Source organism: Aulonocara sp. 'chitande type north' Nkhata Bay, linkage group LG8 (assembly GCF_057382095.1).
Source record: "Aulonocara sp. 'chitande type north' Nkhata Bay isolate Kocher_YH1m ecotype deep benthic linkage group LG8, A_spYH_male_GT1.1, whole genome shotgun sequence".
Classification (NCBI taxonomy): domain Eukaryota; kingdom Metazoa; phylum Chordata; class Actinopteri; order Cichliformes; family Cichlidae; genus Aulonocara; species Aulonocara sp. 'chitande type north' Nkhata Bay.
In genome coordinates, this window is record NC_141351.1 from 25,728,514 (window position 1) to 25,746,013 (window position 17,500).

The window sequence follows — 17,500 nt, forward strand, 5'->3', positions numbered from 1 at the left end:
ATTTAAGCTCATTATCAGCTGTTACAAGTCCCCCCAGTTTATTTCCACAGAGATGAAGATGAAGACAAAGTGATAAGATGATAAAGACCCCAAATGAGATACAAACGCCTAATTTGTGCAGATGAGATTAAAGAAATTGATGTCATGTTCTTTCATTATCTCAAACACGGCAAATTAAAGTGAAATGCTGATTAATTCCGTGTCAGAAATTCAACCTTGGAAATAAGTTCATGCCCAACAACTCGATTTAGAAAACATACCGTCTTCCAACCTGGGAGCCACTTTTGCCTCGAACGGTTCCACCGTTATTTTGAGAACTTTGATACTTTTGAGTTGTTCAGCTGACAGCTTTGATGAAGAGGTAAATAAAAAGAACAGGTAAACTGAGTCGGTGATCGGTGAAAACGACCAGCTCCACAGCCGTAATTTCTCTTTGAAGACTTCATTCTCACGCGACCTATTTCATCAGCTCGATGATATTTACAACAATACACACTTTCCATTTTTGTCACTAAGATTAATGCCAGCAGGGAAACGTGGAAAACTGTTTTGCATGAATAATGTAGTTGGTAGATTTCATTTAGATGGCTTCGCCCTCGCTCTGCTCGTGGTTGGAGTGATAAATAGTATCCAGCTGTAGTGACAGCCAAGCTGACAGCTGCTACCAACATACATCATAATGAAGGCCGACCAAGTCTTCATTGAAAAAAATAAAAGCTTAATATGTGGAATGTGCCTGATGTTTTTCATTCCTGCCATCACTGCACTGTCGCCCTCGTGCCTTAGGCCTCGGATGGGATCTGATAGGTTTGCGATTCTGGCTGTAAAGTTGCTCCCAGGCCCTCTGATTGGCTTCATTTACATAGCACCTTGGCAGGTGAGCAGCAGCTAAGCAGCGAGGGGCGTTCAGGAGCTCCGCATTTGCATTTTATACGCTCTGTGCACCACCATCGTATTCTGATCACGAGGAGAACCCCGGTAGTTAAATTATACGTCGTGCTCGTTAGTATGAGACCCGTGGATGTGCAGGTAGTCTGCAGAGATGTTGAGAGGCTAAAGACAACACCAAGGGAAGAGCTGCATCACTTTGCTTCCTGTTCTTTTCTTTCATTGATAGAGACTTGTGCATTATGCAATTGTAAACACTAAGAGGGTCAAATGTAGCATCTCAAAACAAGACACTGAGACCACAAAAGAGTTTTCAAGGTCAGACTTCCCTATGCAGCCAGCGGCGTTACCCCCTGCTCGCCATTAGAAAGAATGCATGTTCCATTTGTGGTCACCTCAATTGCATTGCTTTACAGTTTCATTCATCTGACGCTAACGTCTTTATTTCAACTGACAGTCTGCGCTCCCAGGTTGGGACATGGCCGCTCGTCTTTTACTGCGTGCACACTCCCTTAGTCTGCAAACGTCTATTTATTAAAAACAAAAAAGACGCTGACTTGAACTCCGAAGTGAACTTTAAGCATCTTGTCAAGCAGCCGCTAACTCAACACAGATCTTACAGACCGCGCTGACAGATCTATTTCAAGCCCAGAGCTCGGCTTAGCTGCGATGGAGAACCTCCCACTGTGAGCCGACTACATACTGTTCAGAACAAGAGCGAGCTAATAGAATATTTGAAGCTTTGAAGGGTTTAAATGACACGACTGATTTAAAAGTTCTCCGTGCATCGATGGTAAATGTCTTTCTGGTCAAATCGGGTCCCTGTAAGCATGGTAAACAGGAGTGTGTGCGGCAGAGGAACACACACACACATCTTAGCTTCCTGCCCATTAGTTATCAGAATAAAAGGTTGGAGCAGGTGTTTTTGTGTGTGTTTTATGGATATTGAATATAGAGGAGAAAGCACTTGTACACACACACACACAGATAGAAGAGTGTGTGCTCCAATGCTAAATGTCACACCTGTCATTGGCAATGTGGATGAAAAAGCTCAATTATCCCTCCTCACAAACACACAGACCACCAGCTCTCCTCTTTCTTTTATCTTTCTATCCCTCCTCCTTCTTTCCCATCACTCTCTTTTTCTCCATCTCATCCTTCGTCCCTCCCAAATTTCACCATTCTTCCTCGTCGCCTCTTCATGATGTGTGTAGGTAATTAAAACGTCCTCTCCACCAGCCTTGTGATAAATGAACTGAGCTGTCAGGGAAACGCCTCCCACTACATCACAGATTTGTCCTTTTTTTTCTTTTTTGGGATTTGATTTTGCCATCACGGTTCAGGAAATCTGCTTCATTAGTGTTCACGGCTGCTCTGTGTGCACAAACGGGTGCGTGGCGGCAAATGCAAGTGTACAAAACACACATCAAGGCATTTCCACACTTCACAAGGCTGGAGAAAGAAGTTGGGCTTAAGCAGCAGAGTCAGACGTGGTGCTTTCAATTAAATTTGCTGGGGAGGGATTTCCTCGGGTCCTCTGTGAGGGAAAGAAAACATTTACATTTTAATAAATCGTGTTATAATAAAGGCAGAAACTTCCACGAGACTTTCTGCCAGCTACGAAAGGGTCAGATGCTGTTTGTCTGTTTTAGAATAAAGGCCTCATAAATATTAAAAATTACTACACCATCATTTTACCCTAAAGTATTTTTTATTAGTTGTGCTGTTGTATATTTCTGGGCAGCTGTGATTGAGACTCCCAGTCACTGTTCTTGATCTGGGTTGTTGTTCAAACGTCAATAAAACCAGATTTCATGTAACTGTGCGGTGTATGGGGCACAATACCAGATTTTCTGTCTGTCAGAACGCATCCTAAATATTTCAAGAATTCCTAACTTTGCCTATGACTTTTCTTTTTTAGTCAGGAATATTTGCACGTAGTATTTAGAATGATTATTAGAAACAGGACATAAATATGCTTTTGTGCCCCATACACTGCACAGTTTGAGGAACCTTTTTGCTTTTTTCCAAACTAAAGTTGTATAAAGTGTGTTTGAATTATTGGGAGCTCTACAGCACACTGTTAAGTTCATGTGCATTCAAAATAAACACGTTCATCTAACTTGGCCTTCTGACATTGATCCTATTTAATTTTTTTTAGCTAAATTATATATCAAATTCTATATTGAGACAGTAAGTTCATGTGTGTGTAGTCTGCAAATGGAAGACCAAATGCCAGATTTTTAAACCCTATGAAACTGACATATTTCCCATTTTAATAAGATAATCATTTTATTTGTATAGCACTTTGTACAGTTGCAATTTGGATGAAATGCAAAGATAAGTGTACTTATCCCCGAATTGTAATCTTCTTTTGTTTGCCCCCTTCGGAGGTCACCACAGCGGATTATCGGTCTCCGGTGCATCCTCCTCTTTCACTCCTGCCCTCTGCATGTCCACACATATGAGCATCGTTGGGTGTAACTCGAAAATATTATGACAACGCTCGATGTCAAGGTGACTGATGATCACATATCAGAGTAGAAACGTATGACTATGCATTTCTAAAGTTTCCTTTTCTTGTGCCCTCAAACAAAGAGGATCTAAACCAGGGGTGGGCAACTCCAGGCCTCGAGTGCCGGTGTCCTGCAGGTGTTAGATCTCACCCTGGGTCAACACACCTGAATCAAATGATTAGTTCATTATCAGGCCTCTGGAGAACTTCAAGACATGTTGAGGAGGTCATTTAGCCATTTGAATCAGCTGTGTTGGATCAAGGACACATCTAAAACCTGCAGGACACTGGCACTCGAGGCCTGGAGTTGCCTACCCCTGATCTAAACTGTCTGTGAAGTGTTTGGTAAAGCCAAAACGATCAGCTTCTTCGGGGTCACTTTAGAGTGACACATCACCTGATGGTGGGGTTAACTCCTAAAAGCCATCACGCTGACATAATAATTATAAAAATGGAGTCCTTACAGAAGAGGTGAACAGATGAGTTAAAATAATTCGAGGCTGCTCCTTCTAGCGGTCAGGTGCATCCGCGTGGAGGCGTCCTGCAGTTTCCTCTCAGTTTGCTTTTGTTAAGAAAGCTCCAACTACACGAACTCACAGAGACCATAGATGTCCTGGAATACTTTGAAGGTGACGTCTATCAGGACAGACTCTTATCATCTCTGTGTTTTAATTAAAACTTTTGTCTTATAAACTAATGAATATTTGCAGCCTGTGGGCTTCTTCCTGTAATTAATCCATAGCCGTGAAACAGGAAGCGAGCCGCTGCTGGGTGCCTCTAATCAATATTTACAGGCATGGCGTGCTAAGAAACACCAGGGGGAAGCTTGCTTTGAGGCGTGTTGAACTGAAAAAAGAAACTGCTGAAGAATGGCAATCATGAAAAACTGAACACAGACACTTAAGATCAAGTGTGAAATATTTCAAAGGCATAAAAATGTGTGACGCGTTGTGGATGTTTGAGCGAAATGGATGATTGTGCCTCACAGAATGACAAAAGTCAAATATTCAGAAATGTTTAGCATCTTTTTCATTCCTCGAAATTGTCAAGTCGACTTCAATTTCCTCCCCCCATGCGGTGGCAATTTTGTGTCACCTGCTAGCAAGTCAAAAATAGAATATGTAAGAGGAGAGCTCTGAATAGTTTCTCCCTCCTCACTCATTGCCACAGGTGTGATAAGTGAGGAGGGGCACGAGTCTCCTGCAGAGTCTCGACCCTTTCAGGTTTTGTTTTCTGAGTCATTATTAAAAACCTGTTCAGTGCAAAAAGCAAAAGGCAGTCAGAACAAAGAAATGTGCTTGGAGAGACAAGAGACAAGCCTCTCGGTTGGTTTAAATGTTCCAAAGAGTGCCGATGCAGGATTTGCAGAATCGTTTTGGAGGGGGAAATGTACGAATGTATAAAATCTATGTAGTTGTGTTGGAAAGGGCAGAGGCTGGTGAGTTTTTGAATGCCTGTCCAACAGCATCTTTAAAAAGCCAGCTTGGTTGGTGCAAAGCCAATATGTTGTCATGGTTACTCGTCAGTCCCATAATGATTTTATATTCAAGTGCGTATATTGTGCTCGAATAATTGGAGGGAAAAATTGCCTGCATTTAAACTGATTTAAGTGGCTACGCTAACGTTGTTTAACGGGTCTACACTTCGGTCCGGCGTCAGGTGACCTCAGTAGCGTGACCCACTTTGACCCACTTTGATCGCGGTTTAAACATTTAATAGGGAGCTTTGTTCAGAGTGACTTGCAGTAAAGTGCAAAACAAGGAAAATGTCGCTTTCTATGATTCCAGGCAGCAGAACCTCACAAGAGCAAAGCCGGAGCTGCTCTGGCTGCAGAAACAGGATGTGACTGAGCCCATTAGCTGCGGTCGTTTTAGCGAGCAAGTTTATATCCCATAAAACCCCAATTCTGAAACATTTGGTAAGATGTAAAATGTAAATAAACAGAATGTCGTGGTTTGCAGATCTCATGAGCCGAATTTTATTAGCAGTACATGTATCTTTATTTTACTATATTCTATCCTTCAGCAAGTCCTTTGTCCCATCTTCCTTCTCTCTACCTGCCTGGTAACAGGCTTCTTCCTGTTCAAAGGGAGTTTTCCTTTCCCACTGTTGCCAAAGTGCTTGCTTATAGGGGGTCATATGAGTGTTGGGTTTTCTCTGTATGTATTATTGTAGGGTCTGCTGTACAATATAAAGCACCTTGAGGCGACTGTTGTTGTGATTTGGCGCTGTATAAATAAATTGAATTGAATTGGCTCCACCCGAGCACCGCACTGCCTGCTGGGTAATACTCGTAGGATCAGAGGCGGGACAACACTTCCTGTGTTGGGGCGTTGCTTCCACAGATCGACGCAGATCAGTGGAAACGCTTGAGCTCACCTCTGAAAGACTGTGAATGCTTATGTACATGTCATAGTTTGTGTTTTCATTTCAATAAATTGTGGGTAGAACTTAGTGAATTGACTCCATTTTGGAACAACAAGCATCTGTGAATACTTTGTAGATGTGCTGTACATGCACTCGCTCTGCTTGTTTCTGAGACAAAAGCTCACAAGTAAAATCCAGTTGTGTAACTTTAGGTATAGAAATACTGAATATTAATATCAGTGTCTTCACCCTGAAGCAGGTGGAGCTTTAGTGTGAGGGCGGCTCCAGAATCCAGACAGAAACACACAAAGACCACGAGAACACCTCAGCTGTTTGCTTCTCATTTATTATCAGGATACAGCAGATAATGATTCACACCAGCTATCAGACCTCCACCAAACAGTCAGTGAGACGTTAAATCTGAGTGTGCTGAGCTGCAGACTGAGGAACATCTGGACCAACCGAGAGCTTCTGAGACAGCCGACAACATCCCAACCTAAACTAGCAGTAACATCCTGACACAGTGTGGCTCAACGTGGAGTCCGGGTCCTCCAGAAAGCACACACATGCACTCAGTGGACCGAGACTCACAGCAGAGACCTCTAGAGGAGGAACGTGTTCATTGCAGCTGCTCTCATACAGGTTAACTACATCAGCTCATACTGGTCTCTGTCCATCATTTCACTCCACCTGCAGGCAGCAGCTCACTCACACTCTGACGGCTCTTCTGAAATATTTACATCTTCGACTGACTCTGAAAGTTAAAGATTCTCTGGAATTACATGATAAAGGAAAGAAAAGAGATCAACACGAAATGTTCTGCTGTGTTTGTCCTGCAGAGTTACTGCACAGGACGGATCTTCATGCTGATGGTCTTCAGAGAGTAATCATGACCTTTCCACTGGTGCCAGGCCACACCAACAGCATAGATAGTGCCATCAGCTCCCCAACGATAAACCCCATTAGGGTTTGCATAGTGACAGGCGTTGTACCAGAACGCCCCCAGAAATGATTTTGCACAGTTCCCTGGCCAGCTGTCCTGGTCTTTGTCAAATGTAGTGAACTTCTGTCCGTTGTGATAACTCAGGGCATCTCCTGCAGAAACACAGATGAACAATCACAAAATTACCACTAATCCCAGTCAGACTGGTCTGCATGTGTACCGGGAGTGTTTTCAGTGGGCCATGACACAGACTGGACTCATACTGGGGAGTAAAAAGCAGCAGGTGCACAGTTTGAATCATATGTGGTTGACAGACTCCAGTTTGTTCATGTGAACTGGGAGACTTCGTCACGCAGTAAAGTCATTTTCATTGGTATGTAGCTGACACCAGCTTTATTTATCCCTGAAGGCACATCAGACAAGACACGTAGTTAAACTGCAGGTGTGTCTATGGTCCTGACAACATCCAAAGTCTTGATTTTAGTCCTTTTTCTGTAATAATTGACTCAGAAACTGAAACATGGGAAACTGAATCAGCGCTTATCTGTCGAGCTAATTCTTCAGGTTTCTCACATCGTGAAAAGAAACCACTGCAATAAACTGTTGATTTTTAATAATCATCTCAAAATGAATAAAATAAGATCTGAATAAACAGCAGCCTCCTCATGTCATCTTTGAAAGCTCAGTGAAAACTGAAGAAATGAGAGCAGAGGACAGTGATGGAAGCTGGTTCCACAGAAGAGGGGCCTGAAAACTGAAGGCTCTGCCTCCCATTCTACTTTTAAATACTCTAGGAACAACAAGTAGGCCTGCAGAGCGAGAGCGAAGTGCTCTAATAGGCTGATATGGTACTACAAGGTCATTAAGATAAGATGGGGCCTGATTATTTAAGACCTTGTATGTGAGGAGCAGGATTTTGAATTCTGGATTTAACAGGAAGCCAAAACAGGAGAAATCTGCTCTCTCTTTCTAGTCCCTGTCAGGACTCTTGCTGCAGCATTTTGGATCAGCTGAAGGCTTTTCAGGGAGTTTTAGGACTTCCTGATAATAATGAATTACAGTCGTCCAGCCTGGAAGTAATAAATGCATGAACTAGTTTTTCAGCGTCACTCTGAGACAGGATATTTCTAACTTTAGAGATGTTGCGCAAATGGAAGAAAGCAGTCTTACATATTTGTTTAATATGTGAGTTGAAGGACATGTCCTGGTCAAAAATGACTCCAAGGTTCCTCACAGCGTTACTGGAGGCCAAGGTAATGCCATCCAGAGTAAGAATCTGCTTAGATACCATATTTCTAAGCTTTTCAGGGCCGAGTACAATAACCTCAGTTTGATCTGAATGAAGAAGCAGAAAGTTAGCGGCCATCCAGGTCTTTATGTCTTTAAGACATTCCTGCAGTTTAACTCATTGGTGTGTGTTATCTGGCTTCATGGACAGATAGAGCTGGGTGTCGTCTGCATATCATCCTGCCTGGTGTTTGGTACTCAGGGGCCACGACTGAGAACAGGGAGGCTGCACAGAGGGTCATTAACACTGCCCACAATATCATTGGCTGCCCTCTGACACTCCTGGAGGCCATCGCCAGATCCTCCTGTCTCAGAGACTCACAGGCGACCCCTCAAACCCCGCCCACCACCTGTTCCATTCTACCCATTCCTCTTCTTTGTTGATCTTTTCTGTTCATTTGTGTCATTGTACATGTACAATGACAATAAAGGCGTATTCTATTCTATTCTATTCTGATGCTACACTGACCCTGTGCCACTTCACTCACCTGCGCCTCCGTCCTTGAATCCAGTAACAGTCAGTTTGTATCCGTCACATTCAGCATCCACCTTAAATGAAGAGTAACGAGCGAACACTTTCTTCCCTTCAAAGTCCTCCATGTCCACCAGCAGCTCACTCTTTTCCTTGGATGTCATAATGTTGATCACATCGAGACCTACATTCACACACAAGCACACAGTCAGAAACATGCAGGGCTGTTTGGTACAGAGCTGCAGATCATCCAATAAAACTCTCACCGAGCCAGTACTCTCCAGCAGCGTCACCAAAGCCCATCTTGTATTGATCCCAGGGTCTGTAGAAGTTCACCGTGCCGTCCATCCTCCTCTGGAACACCTGGGGGAGGAGGCAGCAGAAACATCTCTGGTTTCAGGGAGCACAGATCTGGATTTACAGCAGTGCTCCTGTTAAATGTTCCCGCGCTGACACTTTTTAGTTACAAGCACTCACCGTCCAGCCTCCTCTTTCTGAGTCCATGTCACAGTACACCTGCACACAAACACCTGTCACACTCTAGCTGCTTAAAGACGTGGACATGAACAGGACCCAGAGTCCCAGAGAGGGTGGACTGTACCTGCACCGCAGACCTTTCTCCAAGGGGATAGATGGTGTACACGCCGCTGCTTTGGCTTCTGTCCTGGCGGCGGATGTCGCTGCAGTCCCTCGGCTGGATGAGCTCCGTGCAGCTGGTCAACGCAGGAGCGAGGAGGAGGACGATGAAGACCGCTGGCAGCTGGAACAGAGAAGAAGCCTTTCATTTGCACAATATTCACTTCCTACCAAGCTCAACAAGCCTGTGATTCTCCCTCAGCTTTGCCTCTCAGCTGTGCTGAAGTCTTGTTTAGGCTGCACAGGTGTGGTTCAGCCAAACCCCCCTCTCTGTGCTCACTTCTTAGTATAGTCCTGTTGCCTTTCATTGTAAAGTGAGTTCATGCTTTGTTATATTGTTGTATTCCTGTTGATCTCTGACCTGCACAGAACAAGAACCATTCTGAACCATCCCCAGAAAATCCAGACTTAAGTTACCTGGATAAGAGGAAATCCTGCTTGGTGGCACAGACATCAGGAGGAGGCTATGTTCAGAGTTAAGATGGAGGCAATGTTCCCTCTAATGTTTCACGTGTCTGAGCGAACGCACAAACTCCCTGAGCGTCCCTTGGACCACTGTGAGCGACAGCAGACGTGTGCACTGTGGTCACGCCAGCATCCAATCCATCCAAGTTACATATTTATTAAAATAATCAAATTACAGCATTTACATTTATGTTAGACGACTTTTAATTAACTGCTTTAGCCCACTTACAATGAAAATGTAAACAAATCTTGTTATGTTAACACTATTGGAAGGAAAAATAACTTGAACTCCAATTTTGAAAACACAACTTTATTTATTTCTTTTCTATAAAACTCTGACTGTATTCTGAGTCTGTGGTCTGGGAGAGAGTCGGTAACTCTGTCTGCAAATACAGTAAATAATGACCAATGTTGGGCAATTAATTATATAGTTACTTCAAAAAAATAACTGATTTATGCAAACAACAACATTTTTTGCAGCTGTTTACCTAAAAATGCAGCCAAGGCGTTTTTTAAACAAACATTTCAAACTATTTACAGAACAATCAGCTGTTCTGCATCAAATCTGATGCCACACAAATTATTTGTGCCGCTCCAAAAATAATTTCTGTCCACTATGAGATGAAGGAGAACAGCAGCCTGATACCTGCAGGCCTGACAGCAGCAGATGTATCACTCCTGTAACACCTGTAGCATTCAGTAGTCGCCTCATTGTTCTGACACACACAACAAAACTATTGACTACACTACACACTGACCACACACTAACTACACACTAACTTGTTATGACCCAGTGATGTGTTTGTTGGTATTGTGCATCCCACCGGAGGATGGTTGGTGGTATTTTCCCTTTTCTTTCTTTCTCCCTCTCCTAGAAGGTGGGCACCTAGGCGTGGCTGCTAAGTATCCGGGTGGAGTCTTTACCTATCCTCGGACTGGATAATTGATGGACCACCTCCAGTACTTAACGTCCGGATGACAGACACCTGGCAGTGCTTTTGGGGAACCCCGTTGACTCGATCACGGAGTTGTGTGTGTTGTTATTGTAGTGCAGGCTGGAGTATTCACATGTACCTCTAGCCTTGCCATGTAAATAATTGTAAATAGGTTAACAAGTGGCGGTCACTTTTTTTTTGTACCTTTGCTGTATAACTTTCACTGTCGCAGCCTAGTAGGCGTGAGAAGCCGTTTCTTTTGTTGAACAAGTTTTCTCCTGTTTTTCGTTAGGTAATTAGGTAAGAGACTTGTCTTTTGTTTTTGTTTTCTTTTTTTTCTAGGGAAGTGTAGGGAGTGGGTTTTAGGGGGTTTTGTTTATTGTTTTGGCATTGCTCACTGCCGATGAAAATAAATGGCTGCTTAAATACTTGACAAAGGTGTCTTTGTTGGGGTTTGTGCGTGGGTGGGAAGTGAGTGGGGCAAAACTTTTGTTGCGTTTGATTGCTTGCCGGGACCAGAACGTAACATATTGGGGGCTCGTCCCTTTGGTGGTTCTTTTTGTGGCTTGTTTTCTTGGTTGGCGGTTTTTTCTTGTGTGGGGGGTGTGTGTGTGTGTGTTAGGATGGAGTTTAAGTTGGAGGACTTCACTCTGAGCCCGTCTGCGGAGAAGTTGGGCAGGTGTAAAAAGGCTGACCTCTTGCTTGTTGCTGAATTCTTTGATGTGACTGTGCCGTTGACTGCGAAGAAGAAAGAGCTTAGGGAGCTCCTGTGTGTCCAGTTGACGGACAGGGGGTTGTTTGGTGAGCCGGGTCCTGCAGGGGGGGTTGAGCTGGGGGCTGTTGCGGGTGTTTCTGCCCCACTGAAAAATCTCCCTTTTCCACCTAGCCCTTCTGTGGAGGAGCTGCGGTTAACGCTGCGCATTAAGGAGGTGGAGCTAAAGAAACAGCAGTTGGAGGTGGACGCTATGCACTTGAGGATCAGGGCTCTGGAGGTAGAGAGGGGAGCCTCTGTGTCTGCCAGTCCTCCTGTACCTCGGTTAGCCCCGCAGTCACCATCCCCGCAGGTGCCCTCCCCGGAGTCATCATCCCCGCAGTCGCCATCTCCGCAGCCACCGGCCCCGATGCCAGGTGGTGGCTTTGATGTGAGTAAACACATCAAAATGGTGCCGGCGTTTCGGGAAACTGAGGTGGATTCGTATTTCACAGTGTTTGAACGTATCGCAGGTGCGCTGCACTGGCCAAAGGATGTGTGGTCTCTTTTACTCCAATGTAGATTGGTGGGGAAAGCTCAAGAGGTATGCACCGCTCTTTCTCTGGAGGACAGTTTTGACTATGATACGGTGAAGGCTGCTGTCCTGCGCGCTTACGAGCTTGTGCCAGAGGCTTACAGGCAGAGATTTAGGGATGGGAAAAAATCCGCCAACCAGACCTATGTGGAGTTTGCCAGAGAAAAGAAAACTCTGTTTGATAAGTGGTGTCATGCTACGGAAGTAAAAACCTTGGAAGACCTGCGTGAGTTGGTGACGTTGGAAGAGTTTAAAAATCAACTACCAGACACTGTGGTAACCTATTTAAACGAACAGAAGGTTACGACTCTCGCCGCTGCTGCTATACGGGCTGATGAGTTTGTGTTGACACATAAAGTGGTGTTTTCGGCTCCTGCTCACAGTTTTCCGTCTTCCGGTGGCCCGCCCCGATGGTCTCCAAGGGGCACCCGCCGTGCCATCCCCTCATCCGTTGAGAACCGCGTGTGTTTTTTTTGCCATGAGCAGGGACACCTTATTGCGGTTTGCCCTGCTCTGAAAAGAAAAGAAATGACCAGGAAGGGTGCATCTCCTTCCCCAATAAACCTTCTACAGATAAACCCTCCTCCTTTGGGGGAGGTGATGGTACCCGAAAATGATAAAGTAGATGAGGAGTTTAAGCCATTTGTGTCAAACGGTTTTGTTTCCTTGATAGGGGAAGATCGGCGGGCTCCTGTCAGTATTTTGCGAGACACTGGTGCGAAACAGTCGCTCATTCGTGAGGGGGTTTTACCGTTTTCAGCTCAATCCTATTGTGGGGCTGATGTGTTAGCCTGGGGAGTTAGGATGTGTGTAATACGGGTTCCTTTACATTTGGTGCAGCTTTCGTCTCAGTTTTTGTCTGGTGAGGTTAAGCTTGGGGTGCGACCCCAGTTACCGGTTGCAGGTATTGACATCATTTTGGGAAACGATCTAGCTGGCTGCACAGTTTTTCCGTCGCCAGAAGTAGTTGATATACCACTTACAGATAATAGTGGTTTCGCTTGTGCCACATCAAATGCTGTTCCTTTGTTTCCTGTGTGTGCTGTGACACGTGCGCAGGCACGCAAACAGGGTGACTTGGTGGATCTTAGCGACTTTTTCTTAAGCGCTTCAGACCCACTGAGCTTGCGACCCGCCTGTGAAGGTACCCCTGTCTCTGTATCACTTCAGCCGGATGAGGAGACTATGACTCTGTCAGTAGATAAAGACAAGCTTATAGAAATCCAAAAAAATGATGAGAGCTTGTCATCTTGTTGGGCGTATGTGACAGAGCCTAAGAGTGGGAGATCTGCGTCCTACCTTATTGAGGATGGGGTGCTGATGCGCTACTGGACTCCCAGTTCTGGCTGCACCCATGAGGGAGTGCAGCAGATTGTTGTTCCGCAGTCGCTTCGTCCCCAGGTCCTAAGCTTGGCACATGACCACATTATGTCCGGTCACTTGGGAATCACAAAAACATATAACCGTGTCCTCCGTTATTTCTTTTGGCCTGGTCTCAAATCTGATGTGGTAAGATTCTGCCGCTCGTGTCACACGTGTCAGCTTGCTGGTAAACCAAATCAGGCGATTCCCGCTGCTCCGCTACAACCCATCCCGGTTGTTGGGGAACCTTTTGAACATGTCATTGTTGATTGTGTGGGTCCTCTTCCTAAAACACAGTCCGGAAATCAATACCTACTTACCATGATGTGTATTACCACTCGTTATCCGGAGGCCATTCCACTACGCTCATTAAAAACCCGTGGGATTGTGAAAGCATTAGTTAAGTTTTTTTCCACTTTCGGGTTGCCTAAACGCATCCAAACTGATCAGGGCACAAACTTTATGTCTAAAATCTTTGCCCAGGTCATGACAGAGCTCGGTGTCACTCATCACACTTCGAGCGCATACCACCCGGAGAGTCAGGGTGCATTAGAAAGGTTCCATCAAACCCTAAAAAAACATGCTTCGCAAATTTTGCACGGAGTCTGGCCGTGAGTGGGATGAGGGGGTGCCACTACTGTTGTTTGCCGTCAGGGAGACATGTCAGGAGTCTTTGGGGTTCAGTCCAGCTGATTTGGTTTTTGGCCACACGGTGCGCGGTCCGTTACGTCTCCTGAAAGAGAAATTTCTCTCAGATAGTCATCGGCCGAAAGAAAATATTCTGGACTATGTTAGTTTGTTTAAGGAGAGGCTACATAATGCCTGTGCTTTGGCTCGTGACATGCTAGCAAAGGCTCAGGTTAGAATGAAAACACATTTTGATAAGAAGTCTGTAGTACGGTTGTTCCAGTCAGGTGACCGCGTGTTGGTTTTCTTGCCGGTTGTTGGTTCTTCCCTGCAAGCAAAGTTTTCCGGTCCGTATGTCATTGAGCGCAAACTAAGTGAGACGGATTATGTGGTGTTAACCCCTGATCGTAAGAGGAAAAGTCGCGTCTGTCACATCAACATGCTGAAGGAATACATTGATCGTGACCGCTCTAGTTTGGCACCTGTTGTGTCACCTATTGTGTCGGTATCCGTTTCTCAACCCTTGTATAGTCCCGGCGATGACGGGTTGGATGACAGGCACACCTCTGTTTCGGGTGCGCGTCTTGGGAACTCTGAAATCTTGGCTGACTTGGATGCCTATTTGGCGCCCCTGTCTGATCCCGCTAATTCTGATGTCCGTGAGCTCATTACAAACTACTCTGCTCTTTTCGGTGACATCCCCACTCAAACGCATGTATTAAGTCATGATATTGATGTGGGTGACCATAAGCCCATAAAGCAGCATGCATACCGGGTAAATCCCACTAAGCGGGCCATTATGCAGCAAGAAGTCCAGTATCTTCTTGACCACGGTTTTGCTTTCCCCAGTAATAGCTCCTGGAGCTCACCATCACTTCTCGTTCCAAAACCCGATCAAACTCCCCGTTTCTGTAATGATTTCCGAAAAGTAAATGCTGTTACGAAACCCGATTCGTTTCCTCTCCCACGTATGGATGATCTGGTCGATCGTGTGGGTTCGGCAAACTTTGTAACCAAACTTGACCTCTTAAAAGGGTACTGGCAGGTCCCCTTAACTCAACGCGCATCAGAAATCAGTGCCTTTGTTACACCCGATCATTTTTTGCAATATACCGTCATGCCGTTCGGGTTGAGAAATGCCCCCGCCACATTTCAACGACTGATGAACACTGTGTTACAGGGAGTCGTAAATTGCGAAGTGTACCTGGATGATATAGTGGCCTATTCCTCCACCTGGACTGAACACCTCAAGATTCTCAGGGAAATATTTGACCGGTTGCATGATGCCTCTCTGACACTGAATCTGGCTAAGTGTGAGTTTGGAAAGGCGGTTGTAACTTATCTAGGGAAACGAGTAGGACAAGGTAGAGTCCTCCCTGTTGCTGTGAAGGTGCAGGCAATAGTAGACTTTCCAGTTCCACAGACTCGCCGGGAGCTGCGGCGTTTTTTTGGGCATGGCAGGTTATTACCATGGGTTCTGCAAAAACTTCTCTGAGGTAGTAGCCCCGTTAACCAGTCTTGCCAGTCCAAAATCGCCATTTGTGTGGACAGAGAAATGTCAGTTCGCTTTCGAAGCTGCTAAAGCTCTCCTTTGTAGTGCTCCGGTGTTGGCCGCCCCTGATTTTACACATCCGTTCAAGCTTGAGGTGGACGCCAGTGTTTTGGGGGCAGGTGCAGTGCTCGTGCAGGAGGATGACAATGGCATTGACCACCCAGTCTGCTTCTTTTCTAGAAAATTTCTAAAACACCAACTGCATTACAGCACGATTGAAAAGGAAGCCTTAGCCTTGCTATTGGCCTTGCAGCACTTTGAAGTGTACCTGGGATCTAGTCCTGTTCCAACCATTGTGTTCTCTGACCATAACCCTCTCCAGTTTCTATCTCGGATGCAAAACAGCAACCAGCGCCTTATGCGTTGGTCCCTACTCCTTCAGGACTTTAACATTGAGATCCGATATAAAAAGGGCTTAGAGAACGTTATGGCTGATGCCCTCTCTAGGGCTTAAATCAAACATCTTTGTGTGGGGTTGGATGTTTGATTTTTTTTGGGTGGGGGAAATTGTTATGACCCAGTGATGTGTTTGTTGGTATTGTGCATCCCACCGGAGGATGGTTGGTGGTATTTTCCCTTTTCTTTCTTTCTCCCTCTCCTAGAAGGTGGGCACCTAGGCGTGGCTGCTAAGTATCCGGGTGGAGTCTTTACCTATCCTCGGACTGGATAATTGATGGACCACCTCCAGTACTTAACGTCCGGATGACAGACACCTGGCAGTGCTTTTGGGGAACCCCGTTGACTCGATCACGGAGTTGTGTGTGTTGTTATTGTAGTGCAGGCTGGAGTATTCACGTGTACCTCTAGCCTTGCCATGTAAATAATTGTAAATAGGTTAACAAGTGGCGGTCACTTTTTTTTTGTACCTTTGCTGTATAACTTTCACTGTCGCAGCCTAGTAGGCGTGAGAAGCCGTTTCTTTTGTTGAACAAGTTTTCTCCTGTTTTTCGTTAGGTAATTAGGTAAGAGACTTGTCTTTTGTTTTTGTTTTCTTTTTTTTCTAGGGAAGTGTAGGGAGTGGGTTTTAGGGGGTTTTGTTTATTGTTTTGGCATTGCTCACTGCCGATGAAAATAAATGGCTGCTTAAATACTTGACAAAGGTGTCTTTGTTGGGGTTTGTGCGTGGGTGGGAAGTGAGTGGGGCAAAACTTTTGTTGCGTTTGATTGCTTGCCGGGACCAGAACGTAACAAACTACACACTAACTACACAAGATTTGCATTAAACATCGCAAATCTCTCACATCTCAAACACGCCGTCACTTCTAAAACTTCCCCCTTCCTAAACCACTAAATGCAATGTTGCCATATCATTTTTGATTGGTCCACGTGGTACATTTTTCCACCAATAGGAAAGGGGGGGGTTGGTGTTGTTTCTGCTCACAGGCTTTTGAGCGTTTTCCTTATAAAACGCCGTTTTTACCGTTTCTTCCTGCAGTAAATATAAACAACGACAGTATTCAGGAAGAAAACCAAACATTGGAGATATTTTTATCATAACTCTGGTTTTACGTGGCCGATCAACACAATTTAAAAACTGGTATAAAGTCCACACTTTTCCCGACCACTTGTCCTGCTCACATCTCCAATGGTTGTACATGTTGTCAATAACGTGGCTTCACTCCACATCAGCCGCTTTGCTAAAACACCGGTGTTGGCACATAAGGACGCTGTCATAGCCTGTCAAAGACGTTGATTAGCTGCGTATATACGAATGTGAATTGCATTATTAAAATGACATACACTCTACATAAAGTTATTCTCTCTCTATCTATTATTACTTTAGAACTTCTTAAAATGATATCCAGTATAATTTGTGTCCCTTCCTTCATTACATGATTGGCATCAGGCTCTGATAGTGAAGGTGCTGCTCAGGTAAAGTCATCAAACAGACACATTCAAGAAGGAAGGCGGAGTTTTAGGTATCAACACTGTTTAATGAGGCAATCACAGCAGACCGAGGGTCAGGAGGGTCACCACCACTCACTCCTACACTGATACTTAACCAGAAATATTTAAGGTCACAAACTTACCTTCATGGTCAGATTTCTGTGGGAGTTAGTTTCTGCTGATGTAGATCTGAAAGGAAAGGATTACTGTGAGGATCACCTCGTTCAATCATTGAAATCTAATCTGCGTTTAACGCATTTACAGCAATGTCTGCTTAA

General features: G+C 44.9%; 2 protein-coding genes across 4 annotated transcripts in view; one reads left to right on the forward strand and one right to left on the reverse strand.

The window, feature by feature from the left end:
• The window catches only part of LOC147324091 (glutamate receptor ionotropic, delta-1-like), a 599,369-nt gene that overhangs the window by 383,865 nt on the left and 198,004 nt on the right, over positions 1-17,500 (forward strand). The window lies entirely within an intron of this gene.
• Positions 6,101-17,500, reverse strand: part of LOC147324092 (microfibril-associated glycoprotein 4-like) — an 11,607-nt gene continuing 207 nt past the window's right edge. For both annotated transcript variants that reach the window (XM_086304558.1, XM_086304559.1), the window contains exons 2-7: positions 17,366-17,411; positions 9,074-9,232; positions 8,950-8,988; positions 8,739-8,835; positions 8,489-8,656; positions 6,101-6,865 (exon numbers count right to left, since the gene is read on the reverse strand). In XM_086304558.1, the coding sequence (XP_086160684.1) occupies positions 6,612-6,865; positions 8,489-8,656; positions 8,739-8,835; positions 8,950-8,988; positions 9,074-9,232; positions 17,366-17,371 (723 nt within the window). In that variant the 5' untranslated portion in view covers positions 17,372-17,411 and the 3' untranslated portion in view covers positions 6,101-6,611. The remainder of the gene's footprint in view (positions 6,866-8,488; positions 8,657-8,738; positions 8,836-8,949; positions 8,989-9,073; positions 9,233-17,365; positions 17,412-17,500) is intronic.